Source organism: Lissotriton vulgaris, chromosome 1_1 (assembly GCF_964263255.1).
Source record: "Lissotriton vulgaris chromosome 1_1, aLisVul1.2, whole genome shotgun sequence".
NCBI lineage: Eukaryota > Metazoa > Chordata > Amphibia > Caudata > Salamandridae > Lissotriton > Lissotriton vulgaris.
In genome coordinates this window covers 120,159,706-120,180,300 of record NC_141685.1, presented here as the reverse complement: position 1 = coordinate 120,180,300, position 20,595 = coordinate 120,159,706, and the positions used below count along the sequence as shown (strand labels likewise).

Below are 20,595 nucleotides of genomic sequence, written 5' to 3'. Positions count from 1 at the left end.
CTCCTTTAGAAATAACCCTTGCTCACCCTCTAGGTAGTGTGGTGCGAGCAGACAAGGCTAATCTTCAGGGCGATAGTTGGTTAAGCATTTATGATCACAAACAGTAAACACAATGACCCACCACAAACGGACACCAGTCGTTAAGTTGTATCAAAAATACATAGACTTTATATTCAGCTGCAGATTTATCACAAGACCAATCTAACAGTTTAACGAGTGAAGCCACCAGATTTAAATAGGCGATTGTTCTCTTTTGTGTTCTTTACCAGCAAGGTACGTTGTAGTTCGTAGGACGATGGATGACAGGGAAAACAGAATGTTGCAGACCCTGGATCCGATGTGAACTCGGCCTGAGCTCACGTGTACCTTGTGTCGGATGTCCAAAGCATTTCAGGAGCGACCTTGGTGAGGGCGGACTCGGGACGAGACCGGCGGTTCTCCGGAGAAGGGTCCGGCTTGAAGTCCCCTCGAGCTGCGAGGCGGGTGAGCGGGACAGTGGAGGGTCACAGCTATCCGTAGTCGAAGCAGCTCACTAGGCGAGGCACCGTTCAGGCCTGCGGGACGTGCTACTTCTTAGCACGCCGGGTCGTACTTGTGGATCTGTGCGCAATGTTGCGTTCTCGGACAGACAGGCGCAGCTCCAGGCCTCCAGTACCACGGTACGGAAGGCCTTTCTTGAGGTGCGGCACGAGCCCTGGTATGCAGGAGTGCAAAGCGAGACAGTCTGGTATGTGACGATGTACGGACCGTCCGAGGCTATGAGATGCTTTCCGTGCAGATTCCTGCGGGAGAAGATGAGAGGCGTACAATGCGCTCCGTAGCAGGTGAGGTGTCAGGAGAGCGGGCGGCCCGGCACTGAAGCGAAGAGCGACCCAGACTTGAGCGGGGCTCTCTGCGGCGGGGCGGTAAGGCTCCGAGCTGTCACGACCTTGGAGGGCGAAGGCACCCGAGTCACAACTCCGGCGAGGGAATAAGAACTTGAGGGCCCAACAGCAGATGGGCACAGGCAGAATTTAACCCAATGGTCCTGGGATTCAGGTCAGGGGGCAGGCTCAGATCAAGCCCTTGGAGATCGTTTCAGGCACAAGTCTGCAAAGTCCTCTCTGGTCTTTTCCTCTCCGTTCTCAGCAAGGCACCACTGCAGGATTCCTTTTCCTCAGCTTCTCTTGGTCCTTCTAGTCAGGCAGAGGTTCGTCGTATTGAAAACTGGATCTGATTTGGTAGGAGCAGAGCTCCTCTTTTTATACTCCTTTTCTTTTGTCTTCCCCGGCCAGGGGGGCCTTAGCATAATCCATCTTAGCTCTTGAGCACTTTGTTTTGCGAAGTCTGGGTTTTCATTTCAGTGAGCAGGGCTGGCCCTGCCGACGCTCCGCAGGAGGTGGAGCCACCATTGTGGAGACAAGTACAGTCCAGGTGTACTCTTGTTGAACTTGAATTTGAATTTGAATTTAAAAACATTTATTAAGCGCGCTTTTACCAAGCGGTTTCATGGCGCTTTTCAGATTACGACCAACGTCAGTGGCAGGGGGAGGTTAGGCAGCAAAAGCTCGGGAAAAGAGAAAGGTTTTAAGATTTTTCCGGAACTCAGTGTAGGAAGGTGAAGTGCGAAGTCCCACAGGAAGGGAGTTCCAGAAGGCTGGGGCGAGGACAGCAAATTTTGCACCACCAGCCTTCTTCTTTTTGAAGCGTGGAGTAGCCAGGAGTTCCATGTGGGTGGAACGGAGTTCTCTACCCGGTATGTAGGGCTTGATGACAGAGCATATAAACTCAGGGGCGGTGCCCATTCTGGCCTGGAAGGTGAGGCAGCCAAGTTTGAATAAGGCTCGCTCTCTCACAGGCAACCAGTGTAGTGCCTGCAATAGAGGGGTGGCACGGTGAAATTTGGGCAGGCCATGAATCAGGCGGGCAGCCTGATTCTGCACTAGTTGCAGGCAGTGAATAGCATAGGCCGGCACGCCATTATAGATTATGTTGCCATAATCAAGGCGTGAGAGCACCATTGCCATCACGATGATTTTTAGAGCCGGGAGGGAAAAGAAGCGGGAGATCTTCCTGATTGTCCTAAGGGAAAAAAAACAAGAAGACACAACAGAACTAACCTGGGAGTGAACGGAAAGTTGGGAGTTAAGAAAAATGCTGAGGGTTTTAACTTTGGGAACTGGGAGTGGGGGAGCACCAAGTGAAGGGGGCCAATGGGACGGAGACCAGGGACTGCAACCACCTCCGGTCAAGACCAACTCTGTCTTGTCCGGGTTGAGTTTGAGGTGGTTGCAGTTCATCCAGTCCTGAATGAACAACATAACAGTTTGGACATTCTGGGCGGATGAGGGGGAATGGGAAAGGTTGAAGATTAGCTGGAGGTCGTCGGCGTAATTAAACACCGTGACCTCGAGCTGCTGCAACATAAAAATGAGGGGGTAGATGTATAAATTAAACAAAAGAGGGGAAAGTGAAGAGCCCTGGGGAACACCACACACTACCTTGCGGGAGGCGGCAGTGAAACCGGCAAGGTGGACCGCCTGAGCCCTCTCGCTCAGGAAAGACTCGAGCCACGAGAAGGCTAGGCCCTCTATGCCCGCTGCCCTGACACGGGTGAGAAGGATGGAGTGGTCCACCGTGTCAAAAGCGGCAGACGGATCTAAAAGGATGAGGGCTTGTGAAAGGTTGGTGTCGATGCCTTCACGTAGCCCGTCCATCACTAAGATCACCACCTTCTCCGTGGAGTGGAGGGGCCGGAAGCCTGCCTGACAAGGGGAGAGACAGTGATTAGTCTCCACGTGGGTGCTCAGGGTGCTGGTAACATGGGTTTCTAAAACCTTACCCAAATAAGGCAGGCGAGAGATGGGGCGATAGTTAGAAGGGGATGATGGGTCGGCGCCAGCCTTTTTTAAGATAGGGATGACGACCGCAGATTTATGGAGGGTAGGGACAACCCCATTACTGAGTGAATCGTTAAGGAGTGTGAGGGGTGGGGTAGGACAAGCTAGGAAGATTTCTCTAAGGATGTGGGCAGGGCCAAAATCCAGGGGGGAGCCCGACTTCCCCCTTTGGAGCAGTGGGAGGAGTGTGGCTTTGGTCAGGAGGGGAATGGTGGTTAATTTAGAAATGGTGGAAGGGGGAAGGATTAGAGAATGTGGAAGATGGAGGGGGAATATTGGTTTTAATCTTTGCGACCTTTTCAATAAAAAACTCGTTGAGCGAATCGCAGAAGGATTGGGAAGGGGGAATCGTAGCCGTAGCTCTATCGGATGAGGCCAGTTCATGCACAGTGGCAAAAATTTCTTTTGATTGGGACTCCGCTGCTAGTATTCTGTTAGAATTCAGTTTTGGCGTCAAGAATACCTTGTTTGTAAATCTTGAGAACAGATAAGTAAGTGGCTTTTAGAACAGGGCAATATGCTCTTCTCCATGCTCGCTCGGCTCTCCGCGCAGCCAGTTTCTTCTCCTTAAGGTCTGAGGTGAACCAACGGTTGGCAGCATGGGCTCGCTTAACCGTGATTCGCCTTAAGGGGGCGAATTCATCGCCCGCTTGGGTCAGCCAGTTATTGATGGTAGCCAGCTGAGCAGGAGCTGCAAGGCCGGAAAGGTCAGGGCTGGATTTGGCCAGAGACGAGCAGAAGGATGGCATATTGGCTTTGCCCCATTTCCTAACCCAGGTATTCTTAGGAAGCGGGGGCTTAGTCTCAGGGGCTAGGGCAAGGGAAGATGAAATTAGAGAATGGTCAGACCAGGAACAAAGGGAAATGGAGGGAGGTGTAGTGGGGATATTCAAGGTCCAGATCTGATCCAACGTGTGGCCCTGTTTATGAGTGGGGCTGTGAATATGAGATGTAAAGTTAAGGCTAGTCATGAGATCAGTGAACTCCTTAGAGAGGGAGCTTTCAGCAGGGTCGTTTGGCCAGAAGTTAAGGTCTCCTAGGACTTACACTGACGAGTTGTTTATTACCAGTGTGGGCAGGAGATCTTGGAGGCTGGAAACAAAAGAAGGGGTGGAATGAGGGGGGCGGTAGATAAGAACAGAGGTCAAGGGAGCCTGATGGGAAGTCGAACGGGTTACCAGGTAGTCTACTTCAGGAATGGGAGGGGAGGGAAGGATCTGGAAGTGAAGGTCAGTGCGAGCTATCAAGGCCACTCCTCCGCCTCTTCTGCCCTCCGGTCGATCCGCTCGAATGGCAGAGTACGAGGGGGGCAGTGCATCTAGAACGTTAGGCAGGGAGTCGGCCTTGAACCAGGTCTCCGTTAGAAACAGGAGATCCGGTTCATGAGTATCGATGTAATAGAATAGCTCGTACTGATGATTGACCGCCGACCTGGTGTTCAGGAGCGTGGCCGCGGTATTAAATGCTGGAGTATAGAGGGTATAAGGAGGGAAAGGAATAGGCGGTGGGAGGGGGGCGAAGAGATCAACCGTGATATGATCGCGGGTGGAGTGCTGGAAGGGAGAGAGAGTAGACCAAGGTGGGTCAGAAGATCAGTGACAGAGGTCCAAATCGCACCGGGGTTCCAGTATGAACAGAGAAGGGATGAAGAATATGTATACAAAGGGGCATAATGAGGTGCCCCTTGCCCCGGCCAGCCACGGACGGGCTCGACTCTGGCGTGACTCCGGCGCGCCTACATCGCGCCCGCTGCGCTCGTCCGCTGCGCTGACACATGTGGGCCGTTTAAATGGAGGAGTAGCGTGGGGGGAGTGGCGTGGGTGGGGTTTGCCAATCCAGCCCAAGCCAAGATGGCGGCCGCGGCCGCTGTAAGCCCGCGATGACAATCAGCCCCCAGACAGCCATGCACAGCCCCTAAAATCCAAGATGAAGGTTAGTAACCTGTTGACTTTCAGGGCAGGTTAGTGCACAATTAAAACGATCAATTTAGAGCAATTATAAAAGTGTGTCACCGCTCGCAATCAGCGTGACAAGAAGCGCTTGATTAAAAACCACACAGCAACCATCCAGCTACTGCCAGCGAGCCCACTGCCACCGGGCTGCTCGCAATCACTGGGGAGGTGCCAGGGACTCTCCTAAATGAAGGAGGAGCGTGGGGGGAGTGGCGTGGGTGGGGTTTGCCGATCCAGCCCAAGCCAAGATGGCGGCCGCGGCCGCTGTAAGCCCGCGATGACAATCAGCCCACAGACAGCCACGCACAGCCCCTAAAATCCAAGATGAAGGTTAGTAACCTGTTGACTTTCAGGGCAGGTTAGTGCACAATTAAAACGATCAATTTAGAGCAATTACAAAAGCGTGTCACCGCTCGCAATCAGCGTGACAAGAAGAGCTTGATTAAAAACCACACAGCAACCATCCAGCTACTGCCAGCGAGCCCACTGCCACCGGGTCTTCCCACCCTTATTTACACGGTGATGGGCAGAGTCGTCAGCCGCTCCCAGGGAGGGCGGAGCCGGCATTCAGGTGGCAGAGCACAGGCCTATCTCGAGTCAGGGTGTACTCCTCCCACCCATCCATGCGTAATTATCCTAATCACCACCCGTCTCCTCCCAGCCCTATCATGCACACACCCAGACAGCAAATACACACACGAGCAGAGGTGGGCCGAGATGGTTAGGCAAGCAAAGGCTAACTTTCTAAAAGTAACATTTGCAAACACAGGATATTGAAATAAACCTCTTTCCGGGCCTTGGTAGTTTTTATGTTTTGTTTTTTTATTGCCTGCCACCAGCCGCTTCTGGTCGCTCCTCTGTGGTGGCAGTGCACCTGACTCGGAACGAGCCCGAGGGCACAACCAACACCTCTGCCTTCGTCTATGCTGCTGCCGCCGGGATGTTTGGGCCGGCAAAACAACCAGCGGCTACAGGCAAGGCAGCGAGCGGCGGGCAGTGAGCCATGGATGTGTTATCTTGCCGATTTCCATGGTTTCCCCGGCTTTCCTCTGGAGAGAGTTTTTGCGGCTGCTGCTTCAAGCCTCAAGCTCCGGACTGCAGACTGCAGATTGACCTGATACTTTATTTGCCAAGGAAAGGGGAAGAGGAATTTTGTGAACTTTTCATCATCTTGAAGAAGAATCTCCAGGGCTTGAAGTGTGCTTTAGGGATACAAGACTTCACCACCAGCTCCCCTGAATTCCCTTGCTGGGGATTCTACCTGCATAGAGGTGCCTACTGTTGTTTAGGCCTCCTGAGAAGACTGCGTGTCGCTGGGAGCTGGAAGCGCGACGCAACAAGAAGTAGCGTGTCACCACCGCAGAAGTTGCCGTCGCACCGCCGAAGAAGCATGCCACCGCTGCAGCTGTTCGCCGACGCATCACAGACAAAGCGTGTCACGTCACTGGAGAAGCGTGTCGCTGCTGCAGAGGTCGCTGTTGCATCACCGGAGAAGCATGTCACAGGGCCCAGAAGTTACTGAGTTCGCCGCACAGCCTTCGGGCGTGCACGCAGCGCATCCAATGTTGTTGCATCGCACCAAAGACGCCATTTTGTTGCATTGCACCAGATCATCGCATCGCATCGAGGCGCCATCTTGTCGCATCGTAACCAGAACGCAATAAGAAACCGACGCATCACCTTCTCTTCAGTAAGAAACCGACACATCATCTCCCATGCGCTGCAGTAAGGAACTGGTGCATCACCTCCCCCGAAGCAAGGAACTGACCCATTACCTTCCCTGCAACCCTTTTGTTTGTATTGCGTGACGCATCTAAGGTACTTTGAGAATAAAGTGTTTCATTTACCAACTACATTGAACTAAGCTACTTTCTACCATTTTAGTCTTATTTTTGATTACAATATTGTTGATTTTTGTTCTTTGGTCTTGTGATAAGTCTAGTGAAGATTGCTTATTTTTCTAAACTGGTGTGGTGTCCATTTGTAGTGTTTTCACTGTATTACTGTATGTGTTCACAACTGCTTTACACACTGCCTCTGAGATAAGCCTGGCTGCTTGTGCCAAGCAACCAAAGGGGTGAGCAGGGATTATCCAGGAGTGTGTCTCCCTTTCCCTGACTAGAAACAAGGGTCCCTACTTGGTCAATGGTACCTACTACTGCCAATTAGAGACCCCCAATTCTAACACCGAGTATCATTGACATATAAAATTACTCACGCCTGCCCAAAAACATTGAATCCCAGGACATTCGAGGGACATGTGTATGTCATCTGCTTTTCTTGGCTGCATTTTGGACACCTCGGCCTTACACCCTTCCCATATTTAGATGGGATGTCGAATTTGGCATGTGAAGACAAAAAATATGGTTCCTCCTTAAATTTGCAGCATGCACCGTAGAGTACAGAATGTTACAGGATACTTGCCATCAGTCTTCAATATGTATTCCCGGTAACCTCTTTCCCCACTGGCCAGTTGGTAGTTAGACTTGTGTCTCAGTGTACCTTTGTGAATTGGGCCCTTGCTTTCTAAATTTCTCTTTCAGGGCCAGACCCAGGCCCTGTAGGCTTCACTAGATTTAGGGAGATTAACATGAGTTATTGCGATAGGAAACACACCTCAACACACAAAAATTGTTCCAATCTTCCAGGTGAAAAAAACCCAGAAATGTTTGGACCAAGGGAGCTATTGACAATTTTAAAGGTGACTTAACAAACAGCGAGGTAAAGACAGGAGTTGGCATTTGAGCTGCACAGTGTGAACAGGAAAGGAGTGAGAAGAAGTGTATGAATAGAATTTCTTTTGTTACATACTTAAGAGTTACCTTTGTTATATACTTCCTGAAGAGTTACATCCGTTATATACTTCCTGAAGAGCTACTGAAATAACAGCAGCGCAGCTTGATCCCTCTCTATTTCCACAATCTGTTCTTGTTTAAATGAAAACTTGTCATTGTGTATCTACCTTAAACTGCACCTCAATCATGTGGGTGCTCTGTGACCGCCCTTTCTTTTCTAGGTTACTCTGTGAACACTGGTAAATAGCTTCCGTTTCAGAAGTTAATAAGATGTTATATGGAGAAGTGTGGCTCACTGGTTAGAGGAGGCAGACCCTGAAGCAGTGGTGAGACCCGGGACCAGGGTTCAATTCCCGACGCGGCAGGGTCTTGAGCTCAAATGTCCACGGACTCGATAATTCTCACTTCGGCGCCTACTCGAATCACTGGTTCACACTCTGCAACTCTGGGCAATAGCTTGCTTAATCTCCACTACGGCCCCCGCGGCGGGATGCCTGGCTTTCACCTTGGGGATGCCCAGTAGGGGCTATCTCACAGGGAAAAGCCAGGACGGGTTCCCAAAGCAAGCGCTTAGAGACCCCTGGGTGATAGGCGCTATATAAATCCAAATTACAATTACAATTATAATTATATGATCAACAGAACTTTTAGTTAAATATCCATATATGATGAAATATTCCTTGCTAAATTTTAAATATGGTAAAGAAGAAATGTTTATCTACAGCCAGTTAAATATTGTGAATTCCCATTCCATTATTTCCATTTAGTAATTTTATATCTCTTTTCATCCAGCGGAAAAAATGCCTTGATTTCATGAAATTATTATGAATAATGGAACTAAAAATAAAAATCTGCACAAACCTGTCACCAACAATGATCTCCGGTGTTCAGAGAAACATCATTGCAGTCAGCAACGGCGGAACCTGAACATAAACTGACAGATCCTGGCAGAAGCAGTCAAGGGGAGTTCAGTGGACATAAAACCTGAGCTGTGCACCTCCATGCCACAAGACTAAGAAATGATCTCTAGAAAAACATAGACAAGCCACCTCCTATATAAACAGGTGTCAGTGCCAGTTTTCATCATGGGATCGGTATGATGTGGTTACAGCAGTGCTTTGTTTTCTAAAGTGACAATAGACCATCATTTTGTGCTCTAGCTGTCTTATAAACTATTTCTGGCCAAACTGCAGCAACCAATGAAAGCACAACAGCGTGGAGCCTGAAAACTGAAGGGTAAAGAAAAGACGGATTCTGCTATCTACAGTACAACTGACCATCCCAGATTGCACCGGCCAGAAGGAAGATCTTTACCCACAAACGTGCATAACCATAATCCAATCTAAAGGCACAATCACCTACAAAAAATCATTATACATATTATGAGTGTGGAAAGGATTTAATGAGTATTGCACATTATTATTAAATCAGAAATCAAACGTGCAAAATACCACACAAATATACAGGATTTGTTAGAATAACACAAGTGCTTTTTCAGCCATGTTGGCCCATCAGGAAGCACAGGCTTGGGATGTAGACAAATATATACCAGACCCACAGACACTAACAAAGAAAGAAGAATCATACACATTTAGTGAGAGCTCTAATTTTTCATCTCTATTAAAGTGCCATCAACGAAGACACGAAGGAGAAAAAACATTCAATTGCAGTGAATGTGGGAAGAGCTTTAGTCAATCAGCACACCTACATGAGCATCAACAAACACACAAAGGAGAAAAACCATTTAGGTGCAGTGAATGCGTGAAGAGCTTTAGTCGATTACCGCACCTACAGAAACATCATCGAACACACACAGGGGAAAAACCATATGATTGCAATGAATGTGGGACTAGTTTTCGTTTGTACGCAACATTATGGAGTCATCAGCAAACACACACAGGGGAAAAACCATTCAAGTGCAGTGAATGTGTGAAGAGCTTTAGTCAGAAAGTATCTCTAAAAAGTCATCAGCGAACACACACAGGGGAAAAACCATTCAAGTGCAGTGAATGTGTGAAGAGCTTTAGTCACAAAGTATCTCTAAAAAGTCATCAGCGAACACACACAGGGGAAAAACCATACCATTGTAGGGAATGTGGAAGTAGTTTTAGTTACTCTTCAGCATTAAGGTATCATCAGCGAACTCACACTGGGGAAAAACCCTTTAAGTGCAATGAATGTAGGAAGAGCTTTAGTCAATCATCAGGCTTACACAGCCATCAGCGAACACACACTGGGGAAAAACCATTCAAGTGCAGTGAATGTGGGAAGAGCTTTAGTCAATCATCAGTCTTACACAGCCATCACCGAACACACACTGGGGAAAAACCATTCAAGTGCAGTGAATGTGTAAAGAGCTTTTGTCAATTATCCGAACTACAAAAACACCAACAAATCCACTCTGGCGAAAAACCATACCACTGCAATGAATGTGGACGGAGCTTTAGTGATTCCTCAAAGCTTAGGATTCATCAGCGAAGACACACAGGGGAAACACCATATCATTGCAGTGAATGTGTAAAGTGCTTTAGTCAGTTAGGAAACTTACAAAGACATCAACAAACACACACTGGAGAAAAACCATATGATTGCAATGAATGTGGAAGTAGTTTTAGTGATTCCTCAACTCTCAGGATTCATCAGTGAACACACACAGGGGAAAAACCATTCAAATGCACAGAATGTGTAAAGAGCTTTAGTACGTTAGGAAGCTCACAAAGACACCAGCGAACACACACAGGGGAAAAGCCATTCAAGTGCACTGAATGTGCAAAGTGCTTTAGTCAATTATCAGACCTTCAAAGTCATCAGCGAACACACACAGGAGAAAAACCATTCAAGTGCACTGAATGTGCAAGGTGCTTTAGTCGATTATCACACCTTCAAAGACATCAGCGAACACACACTGGGGAAAAACCATTCAAATGCAATGAATGTGGGAAGAGCTTTAGTCGATTATCACTTCTACAAATACATCAGCGAACACACACAGGTGAAAAACCATTCAAGTGCACTGAATGTGCAAAGTGCTTTAGTGAGTTATCAAGCCTTCAAAGACACCAGCGAACACACACAGGGGAAAAACCATTTAAATGCAGTGAATGTGCAAAGTGCTTTAGTCAGTTATCACACCTTCGAAGTCATCAGCGAACACACACGGGGGAAAAACAATTCAAATGCAATGAATGTGGGAAGAGCTTTAGTGCTTCCTCAACTCTCAGGATTCATCAGCGAACACACACAGGGGAAAAACCATTCAAATGCACAGAATGTGTAAAGAGCTTTAGTATGTTAGGAAACTTACAAAGGCACCAGCGAACACACACAGGAGAAAAGCCATTCAAGTGCACTGAATGTGCAAAGTGCTTTAGTCAATTATCAGACCTTCAAAGTCATCAGCGAACACACACAGGAGAAAAACCATTCAAGTGCACTGAATGTGCAAAGTGCTTTGGTCAGTTATCACACCTTCAAAGTCATCAGCAAACACACACAGGAGAAAAACCTGTAGTGTAGTTCCTATTTTCCCAATAGGCCCTGCGCATTGGAATAACATAAACAGTAGTATTGACGTAGAAGTGCGGATCTTCCAGGCCTCCATTGACTATGCTAAACTTAATTGGGGTTGTTACCAACTAGCTCAGAGGTCACTGGAAACTTTCTTGACTGAAATAGGAAGTGATCAGCTTCCCTGGCACAGCCAAGAAGGGATTCAGTTTTCCAACAACCGTGCAACATGACAACTTTGCTCCTCAGATCAAGAGTCAATCTCTAGGGTCGTGTGAAACAATAGACAGTTATTTTACTCAGTCAGTGGTTGTGCAGTTTACTTTCACAATATGTAGAGAATAGAGAGACGGGCGTTGTCAATAAAGGGTAACATTTATTGAACAGTCTTTCTTCTCGTACAAGAGAAATTAATTGCCACAATTGCAAGACTTGTTATTATAAAAAGTACGTACAGTAAGATAAGTATTGCAAAATAATACTGTAAAAGCATTGATATGGTTTCTTAGCCATACAATGGTTTAAAAGGAATAAAACATATATACATTCATATATACATTAGGCTAAAATACTCAACTGGTGCTTCTAACTACGCCTACCCCAGTGTACCTGACCTAAGCCTAATACTTGGGAGGGGAGTAAGTAAGTAGCTTTAAGTTAAGTTGGTTTTGCCAAGGTTTGCTTCAAGAATTCTCTCTAAGGGTTTAGTCAACACCATACCTCGGGAATAGAATGATGGAGGTCTGGTATATCCTTCAGGGGGTCGATATCCCAGTCACCCGCAAGGGTAGACTAGAAACGCCGGAGCTGGATTTCTCTACAGGAGAAAGACAGCGTCTCTTCTCAGGGCGTCGAGGAGGAGGAGGAGGGGCAGCGTCCGCGGGCAGCTTGCATCTGCTGGGCTCTTTGCAGGGGATGGCTGTTCAGCTCCTAAGTTCACCACACCATCGTTCGCTAGTTAGCAGCGATAGCAGTAGCGATAGCAGCTATGGTATCATCAGCATGACAGCTTCTTCAGCGATGGCATTGATAGCTTCAGCAACACAACAGCGATTGCTTAAGGCAACGTTGGTAATATTTATACCTGAAAGGTGCCTGGTTTGACGTAAGTTTTTGGACATAAGACGTCAATAAAGATGTCACTAGGAAGTGATCGTCTATCAGTGCTCATTAGAGTTCTATTACTAATCAAAACACAGCAAGCGGGGATTTCCAGGTTGCTGAGTTTTTATCTTGTTGAAGAACTCGGAGTGTTAATCTAGGAATCTCAGATAGTAACTTCTGCTATGTCATTGCACTAATTGGTTGCAAAGGAAGTGGCAGAGAAAGCTATTCTGAAATGTGGCTCTGTTCGTGTGAGGCCAGAGACGAGTTTCTGAATATTGCACTTGAACGGTTATGCCAATATAGGGAATAAATGGGTTTATAGCCGAATAGGGGCATAAGGTCACAGTATCGATCAGGGTCCTAGATTAGAACGCAACACCCACTCCACGAATTCATGTCCATCAAATTACTAAAACTAGAGCAATAAGATGCATGTGTAACATTGCCCACCCCAAAATACATATATGCATTTGAAATAGGCGTATTTGTAATACGTGAAAATTTAGGTACTGTACGTTTTGAAGCATAGAAATCATTCAAAAATTATAGCATATGAAATCAATGAACGATTATGCAAAAATAATTACACATGAAATATCTCTGAAACAGAAGAAGGGCGGGATAATTTCATCACATATAAATGCATTGCAGTAAAATGTGCTAGAGGCTGGTGTAAAGTTATTATGTCTCTAGATGTATTTAGAAATAGAAGTTGAAGCTTCTGTTCTCTATGAATAGTTTTACTTTAAGCAAAGAATTTTTCGTGCCAAAAAGAAGGTGAATATTAAAAAGTGTTCAATTCAAAAGAATTAATGCTTGAACGGGAAAAATAGAGTTCCAACGTTTTTAGCAGTTTTTGTTGTTCAAAACTGAAGGCCGAATTCAGAGTTCATGGGAACGCTGTGTGTCGGAATGCTTCTCTAAAGTTATTGTTTCTGTTCGGGTGAGAACATCATATCAGACAGGCTCTCAAAGAATTGGTCTACAAAATCAGGTGACAGTTCGACCAAATTCGATAGTGCTGTAACTTGGCAGGTGTGAGAATGATTGCTATCATCAAAGTCGGGATCAGCAATGCTCACAGAAGGTCGTACCTGGGTGATGTTGCTTTTGTCACTCGCTCCACTGTTACCACCTAGTCGTAGCACAGGAGTCTCAACGAATGCCGTCATCAGGATTGGTAGCCGCTGGGGACAACACAATGCGTGAGCCGTTATCGGACTGAGCAAAGTATCGATATCCATTGGTACTGCTGATGGAAGTGAAAGACAGATGTCCAACACGCACTCATCTCCGCATAGCATACATCGTAGTACAGGTAAGATGCAATTTTGCCATATCGTTCTGAATGAAAGGAACCAGGTCATGTTTAGATCTCTCAGCCTGGCCAATCCAAGGACTCTAGTTATTCTGTCCCGGTAGCGAACTGCTAGGATTGTTTCTTCCATTCCCATAGGAGTCATGTCTGAGCTGTGGCTTGCCATAACGAAGCAGGAGGGTCAAAAATAAAATCCCTGCTACAAGTCCCAAAAATAGGGGTATGCCGCCAAAAACAGAGTGGACAAAATTTGGAACAATTCCCAGAATTGCTTGAAATGGTGTAAGCAGTCCCGTAAAAATCGTCTTAAATATGCCTGGGATGCCTGTGGCACTAGACATGTTAAGGAGTTGGCTCAACATTTCTACGAAATGCACGGGGCAATTTGTTGATAAAAGGTCATGAACCTCCGTAGCTGTCCTTGCAACTAGGAGATCAATCGTCTCTTTTGATGACGTTATGGGCACTGTTGTCTGTAAAAGCACAGACTTCATTTTGCTTAAAGTATCAATTCGTATAGAAGAGAAATGCAGACGAGGCCAGATGGGAGTCTCTATGTTTCCAGGCCCGCTCGGGAACAATGCTTGCATACAGCATTTGACCATGGAAGTTACGCTTACGAGATAACTTTTCCCCGGCACAAGGCCACAACATCTGTGATCCGTTCTTAGAATGTAACTCCCATTCGCGAGTTGCATGAAGAAGGGCTCTATCTGCGTTGCAGGTGTGACAAGCTGGTGGCATGAAAGGTTATTAGAATTACCTTCACAGGCGCTGTGTAAATTAATACCCTGACACAAAAGTATACCGCTTAGTGAATGTTTACTGTTTTCACCACTAAGAAATACATTTTTGTCGCTGTCACAACAGCATGAATGTGTGTATGGTAATTTCCATGCTGACTTAACATATCCTTTACCCAATCGTTCATACTGGCCAGTAGGTATGTATTCAAGGCACTTTTTAAATCGGAAAGTTGTTATCGGAATAGTGATAATTCCGTGTATTATCCATTCAATGACAGGACTTTCTGACATTGTCAATGGTAATCTCTCAAGTTTTTCGATGCTCAGGATTGTATAGTCTGCTCCTTTCTGTGCCAAGCTGATTTGTTTATCAGTAAGGTTAAAAACGGAAAACAATGACGTTGTGTTGATTAAACGCCAAGGCACATAGCCTGAACGAAGATTTTGCAGCGTCCAGCCTAATTGTACAATAGAACGTAATTGTGACTGGCCATGCTGTAACATTAGCAAGTCCCTGTCTATTATGTCAAAGGCAGAGGATACAATATTGTCCAACGAATATATTCTGGAGGACAGAGTCATTAACCCATTGTCCACTACAGAAAGTGATTTTTCCAAATTAATACGATCAATTTCTCGTATTTTTTCTGCTGTTTCCATTTGTGTGACTTTCCAAGCCTCGTTATACGCAGCATAGATACTGGTCGCTATGAAACGCTTTTGACGCTGTTTGCGTGGTCCAAAAATGAAATCGCGCAAATCAGCACCATCTTTAAGTAAAGATAAGTGTTGCTTAATTTCAGCCAGTGTGGATGATCCTAGCCATTCGAGGCAGAGTTTCCCTACACTGTATGTTGTTACTATTCCTGGATGTTGTCTCTGGGAGTATCTAGGGTCTTGTCTGGTCATTTTTAACCCCTGTGTTTTGTTCAGGAATCTATCTTGACAGTTGTTTGTGTCAGTAGGCCAGATTAACCACTTTTTCCAATCAGGATGTGTTCTGTTAAAATGTAAAATTTTAGTTACGTCTATCTCAATATCTGTTGTTGCATTTTCAGGTATTGGCTTCGGAATAGACGGTTTGTTTAGGTCTTTGATCTTAGCTAGGCCAAGACAGGATGTTTGGTGAATTGTGTAAATTAAAAACATCATTTGTTCTGGTATCATGCAGGTTCTGAATAGTGCTTCTAGACCTTGTACCTGCCAATCTTTTGTACCCCAAATGGTTTTTGTTTCAATGTTATTTTTCCAATAATCAAAACCAAATGTCATCATTTTGTCATAAAATGCTTCTGAATATATTAATTTAGTGTTTGTCAGCATTGTTTTCAATCCTGTTTTATCTAACAGTTTGTAATAAAACGTTTCTGCATCACTGGTGTTGAACCCTGAGAAGTACTTGAATTTCTGAAAGAATGTTTTAGAACTGCTTTTAGTTGGTGTAGCACAATGTTCCCATTGATTATACTTAAAAACATTTCTAGGCTGTGCAGATTTATGCAAATAATGATCGCCATAATGTGTGTAACACAACAACTGTTCATAACTAGACAAACCTTATAAATAATCATGTTCTGTAAATCTAGCTGACATTACTAAATCAGACATCATGTCATTAATACTGTTAAAGTCCCAATCATCAGAGAATGTACTAGGTTTTACAAAGTCACTTAAGGAAACCTTCAGTTGATGAGGATACTTCAGGATCTCGACCGGACCATAGATCTCATAGTCAGTTTTCTCCCATACTACCCCACCAGGTATTGGAATGGCTGTGACATTTACTGTTGACAGTTCTCTTTTCTTCACGTGGGATGATTTGTGTGGTTTGAGGACTAAGTTGATGTTCTGACTTGCTGTGTCCATTCAATTGTAATAAACTTTCCTAAAATTAAAACTAAAATTAGGCATAGTAGGAGTATGAATACCCCTGAAATAATCCAATGCTCAATCAACGGTGAATCCAGATATAATTCTTTGATTTGTTGAAAGAGTTCCGTTGTATTTTCTTTTGAAGTCTTTTTAGTTTCTGGCATCACTTCGGGGTTACTTTAATCCTCGGAAAAGTTGTCGAAGTCGATGAAATAACCAGAGGCAGTTCTGTCAATTGTTGGGATCGTTCTTTCAATCTGTCTTTCGGTAGCACTTTCTGATTCCACATTATTGTAGACAGGTGTTTCTTGACGAACTGTTTCAATCTGTGTCTCAAGAGGCACGAGTTCCATGGCATTATTGCATAGTCCTTCTCTGTGCACTGCAGGCTGATCGAATGTGATTAGTCTTTCAGTTTGAACCTCTTGGATTGTTGCAAGTTTGGGTATTCTGTTGTTTCTTGGGAGTCCACGGGGCCTACTGTTGATTATAGGCCACATGCTTGTGGTTTTACCAGGTCGATTGATACAACTCTGTTCTCCTTTTTACCAGCAAGGGGCGGTAGTACAACTGATCTTGTTCCGGTGACTGCCAAGACAGGTTCTGTTTTTCTGTAAGAAGGCCCAAATTCCTTCTTCACCGCTATTTTTTCTCTGACTAGATCCCCAATCTTTGGAATCCAGACAGGCCTTGCTGGGGCTGTTGCTTGTGGTGCCTCGTCAGTGGTATCTGGCTGTTGCTTTAACTTTATGTTGCTTAAGGATTTTCTTGTTTCATTCAGTTCCTGTAAAACAGCCAACGATCTTTGATGTCAAAGTCTGTTTTATTATCTTGTACCACTGATACCTGACTATCTAAGTCCTGAATTCTCATTCTAATTCCGAACAATAGTTCGTATGGGCTGAAACCTTTTAGAGAATTTCTTGGCAAATTGTTAAGACTGGTTTGGACACTTATTAAATGTTTGACCCACCCAGCGCCTGAACCTAATACCTTCGCTGTTATAGATCGCTTTATGTCTCGTTTTTTTCTTTCTACCACACTATTCCCTTCGGGGTGCGACGGACAAGAATACCGCAACCCAATTCCCATGCTGGCCATGGCCTCTTTATAAGCTCGAGAGCTAAAAGCAGGACCCTGGTCAGAATGGAACGTTGTAATTGTGTATGTGCCGATAAAGACTCGCAGATCTTTTATAACCATTCTAGCGTCAGCCGAGCGCTGGAGGCCACATTTTTTAAGTGTGTTTAGCCTTAATGATGTACAATGGGACGCGTTTGTCTTTTTTGATAGCGCGGATAGATTGCCTGATGCTTTCTATTAGGGCTTCTGACACTACACTGGCCGGTTCTCCACTGCAATCTCTATTGCAGTATTCACAGTTTTTTGCAAACTCATGAATACCTTCACTCATTTCCGGCCACCAGTACTCTGATTCTAATTCTCTCAGAGAGTCCCTGATTGTTTGGTGTCTCAGACCCAACCCCATATGTGCTTCCTGTAATAGGAAGCCCCTCCGGTCCCTGTTTGGAATTACCCTATCCCCCACTCCAGGGATTCGAGCAAAAGGAACAGAGTTTGCATCGATTACGTATGCATAATTGAGTGGATAGTTCACGGGTAGTGCTGCACAGTCGCCTTTTACGGTCGTTTTTACTGCCAGCATGGTTTCCCCGTCTATGTATTTTTCTGCACGCTTTTTTGTGGCTACGGAAGCCCGTTTAGTTGCTTCCGCTGTGGCTGTATTAGCCAATGAATTCCCTGCAACATGAACGCCATCACGTTGAAGACTCTGTGCATGTATCACGTGAGTTTTTTGTAGTTCTTTCTGAAAAAGAGCTACCTGTTTCCAGAGCAATTTATGCTTTATTGTGGCACCTGTGTCATCTTTGTAATCGTTTTCAATCCAGCTCTGCAGTTTATTATTGTAAGAGTTGACGCAAAAATGAGAATCGCACACGATAAGTGTGGGGAATTCACGTTCGGCATTTTCAAGCGCCATCTTTAAACATCTGATTTCAGCTCTCTGAGCCGAACAGTTTCTTACTGATTCAGTTTTTGTTACTTTCGGTCTGAATTTACCGTACAGCCAACGACCTTTAACAATCGCACAGGCTGCATCATAGGATTTGCTCTCTACATTGAAATGCTGTACAAATCTATCTGTACAGATTATACAGGCGTACTGTGGGAGAGGCAGAAGTTCGATTGGCAGAGGATATTCTTCTTCATATTCTAAATCATTCAGTTCTTCGAATTGCGGGGCAAAATAGTATTTCACATCTTCCGCTCCTAGAGAATCTACACACTGTATCCATTTCGGATCCAGTGACACTGTAGGCAGGTTTACTGGGCTGAATAGCGCCTCGAAGGCGGATTCCGCTATGAGGATATTAATCCTTTTACCATGTGCTAGTTCTCGTTCATTTGCTAATGCAATTTGCACTGCCTTCACAGTATTTTCTGTGTGACTGAATGTTTTTTCTGCTTGTGTGTACAAGTGAGATTTAATTGAAATTGGTACCTTTTCTCCCTCATTAGAGGTCAGGTACGTGAATCCGCATCTTCCTGGGATGACTCGGATTACAAGATCGCGTGTGTTGTCACGTGTGTCTAATTTTGTTTTAGCTAACATGTCTGTTTGCAGTGATCTCAAAATTTCTGTGTGTTTTTGAGTCCAATTGATTTGTTTAAAATCAGGTTTTATTAGTTCGTAGAGAGGTTTAACCTTCTCTGCGTAATTTAGAATGTAAGTTCTTCCGAAATTCAGAAAACCTAGTATGGATTGTAAATTCTTCAGCGTTTTTGGAGCTTGGAGTACAGCGCACTTCTCTAAGAAGTTGTCCGCTAGGCTTTTTCCTTCACTTGATAATTCGTATCCTAAGAATAGTACTGTCAGATGGGCAATTCGAGACTTTTTAAAGTTGAATTTGTAACCCTCTGCTGCGAACCCAAGTATAATGGTGTTCACTCTTTTCAAGTGAGTATCCAAGTCGTCATCTGTGAGATAGATATCATCTACGTAGGATAATGCCTCATCATCATATATTTGTAGTAACTCTGTTACCCTAGCTGAGAATAGTCCTGGGCTGTTCTTGAACCCCTGTGGGAGTCAACAGAAATTTTCTGAGACCCCATTACGGAGAAAGCGGTCAAATACCTGCTTTCTGGTGCAATGCTTTGACAAAAGAAACCATTAGATATGTCAAGTGCACTGAATGTGCAAAGTGCTTTAGTGAGTTATCAAGCCTTCAAAGACACCAGCGAACACACACAGGGGAAAAACCATTTAAATGCAGTGAATGTGCAAAGTGCTTTAGTCAGTTATCACACCTTCGAAGTCATCAGCGAACACACACGGGGGAAAAACAATTCAAATGCAATGAATGTGGGAAGAGCTTTAGTGCTTCCTCAACTCTCAGGATTCATCAGCGAACACACACAGGGGAAAAACCATTCAAATGCACAGAATGTGTAAAGAGCTTTAGTATGTTAGGAAACTTACAAAGGCACCAGCGAACACACACAGGAGAAAAGCCATTCAAGTGCACTGAATGTGCAAAGTGCTTTAGTCAATTATCAGACCTTCAAAGTCATCAGCGAACACACACAGGAGAAAAACCATTCAAGTGCACTGAATGTGCAAAGTGCTTTGGTCAGTTATCACACCTTCAAAGTCATCAGCAAACACACACAGGAGAAAAACCTGTAGTGTAGTTCCTATTTTCCCAATAGGCCCTGCGCATTGGAATAACATAAACAGTAGTATTGACGTAGAAGTGCGGATCTTCCAGGCCTCCATTGACTATGCTAAACTTAATTGGGGTTGTTACCAACTAGCTCAGAGGTCACTGGAAACTTTCTTGACTGAAATAGGAAGTGATCAGCTTCCCTGGCACAGCCAAGAAGGGATTCAGTTTTCCAATAACCGTGCAACATGACAACTTTGCTCCTCAGATCAAGAGTCAATCTCTAGGGTCGTGTGAAACAATAGACAGTTATTTTACTCAGTCAGTGGTTGTGCAGTTTACTTTCACAATATGTAGAGAATAGAGAGACGGGCGTTGTCAATAAAGGGTAACATTTATTGAACAGTCTTTCTTCTCGTACAAGAGAAATTAATTGCCACAATTGCAAGACTTGTTATTATAAAAAGTACGTACAGTAAGATAAGTATTGCAAAATAATACTGTAAAAGCATTGATATGGTTTCTTAGCCATACAATGGTTTAAAAGGAATAAAACATATATACATTCATATATACATTAGGCTAAAATACTCAACTGGTGCTTCTAACTACGCCTACCCCAGTGTACCTGACCTAAGCCTAATACTTGGGAGGGGAGTAAGTAAGTAGCTTTAAGTTAAGTTGGTTTTGCCAAGGTTTGCTTCAAGAATTCTCTCTAAGGGTTTAGTCA

General features: G+C 44.9%; 1 protein-coding gene and 1 pseudogene across 2 annotated transcripts in view; one reads left to right on the top strand and one right to left on the bottom strand.

Annotated features, from left to right (window-relative positions):
• Positions 1–20,595, bottom strand: part of LOC147737710 (uncharacterized) — a gene marked incomplete at its 5' end in the record, with an annotated part of 334,361 nt that overhangs the window by 183,942 nt on the left and 129,824 nt on the right. Inside the window, 1 exon segment of the mRNA XM_086924964.1 lies at positions 3,343–3,690. Within this exon segment, the coding sequence (XP_086781090.1) occupies positions 3,343–3,690 (348 nt within the window).
• The window catches only part of LOC147737711 (uncharacterized), a 29,096-nt pseudogene continuing 17,233 nt past the window's right edge, over positions 8,733–20,595 (top strand). Inside the window, exons 1-4 of the transcript XR_015300741.1 lie at positions 8,733–9,423; positions 9,508–10,096; positions 10,181–10,916; positions 19,413–19,889. The product of XR_015300741.1 is annotated as an uncharacterized LOC147737711 (transcript). The remainder of the gene's footprint in view (positions 9,424–9,507; positions 10,097–10,180; positions 10,917–19,412; positions 19,890–20,595) is intronic.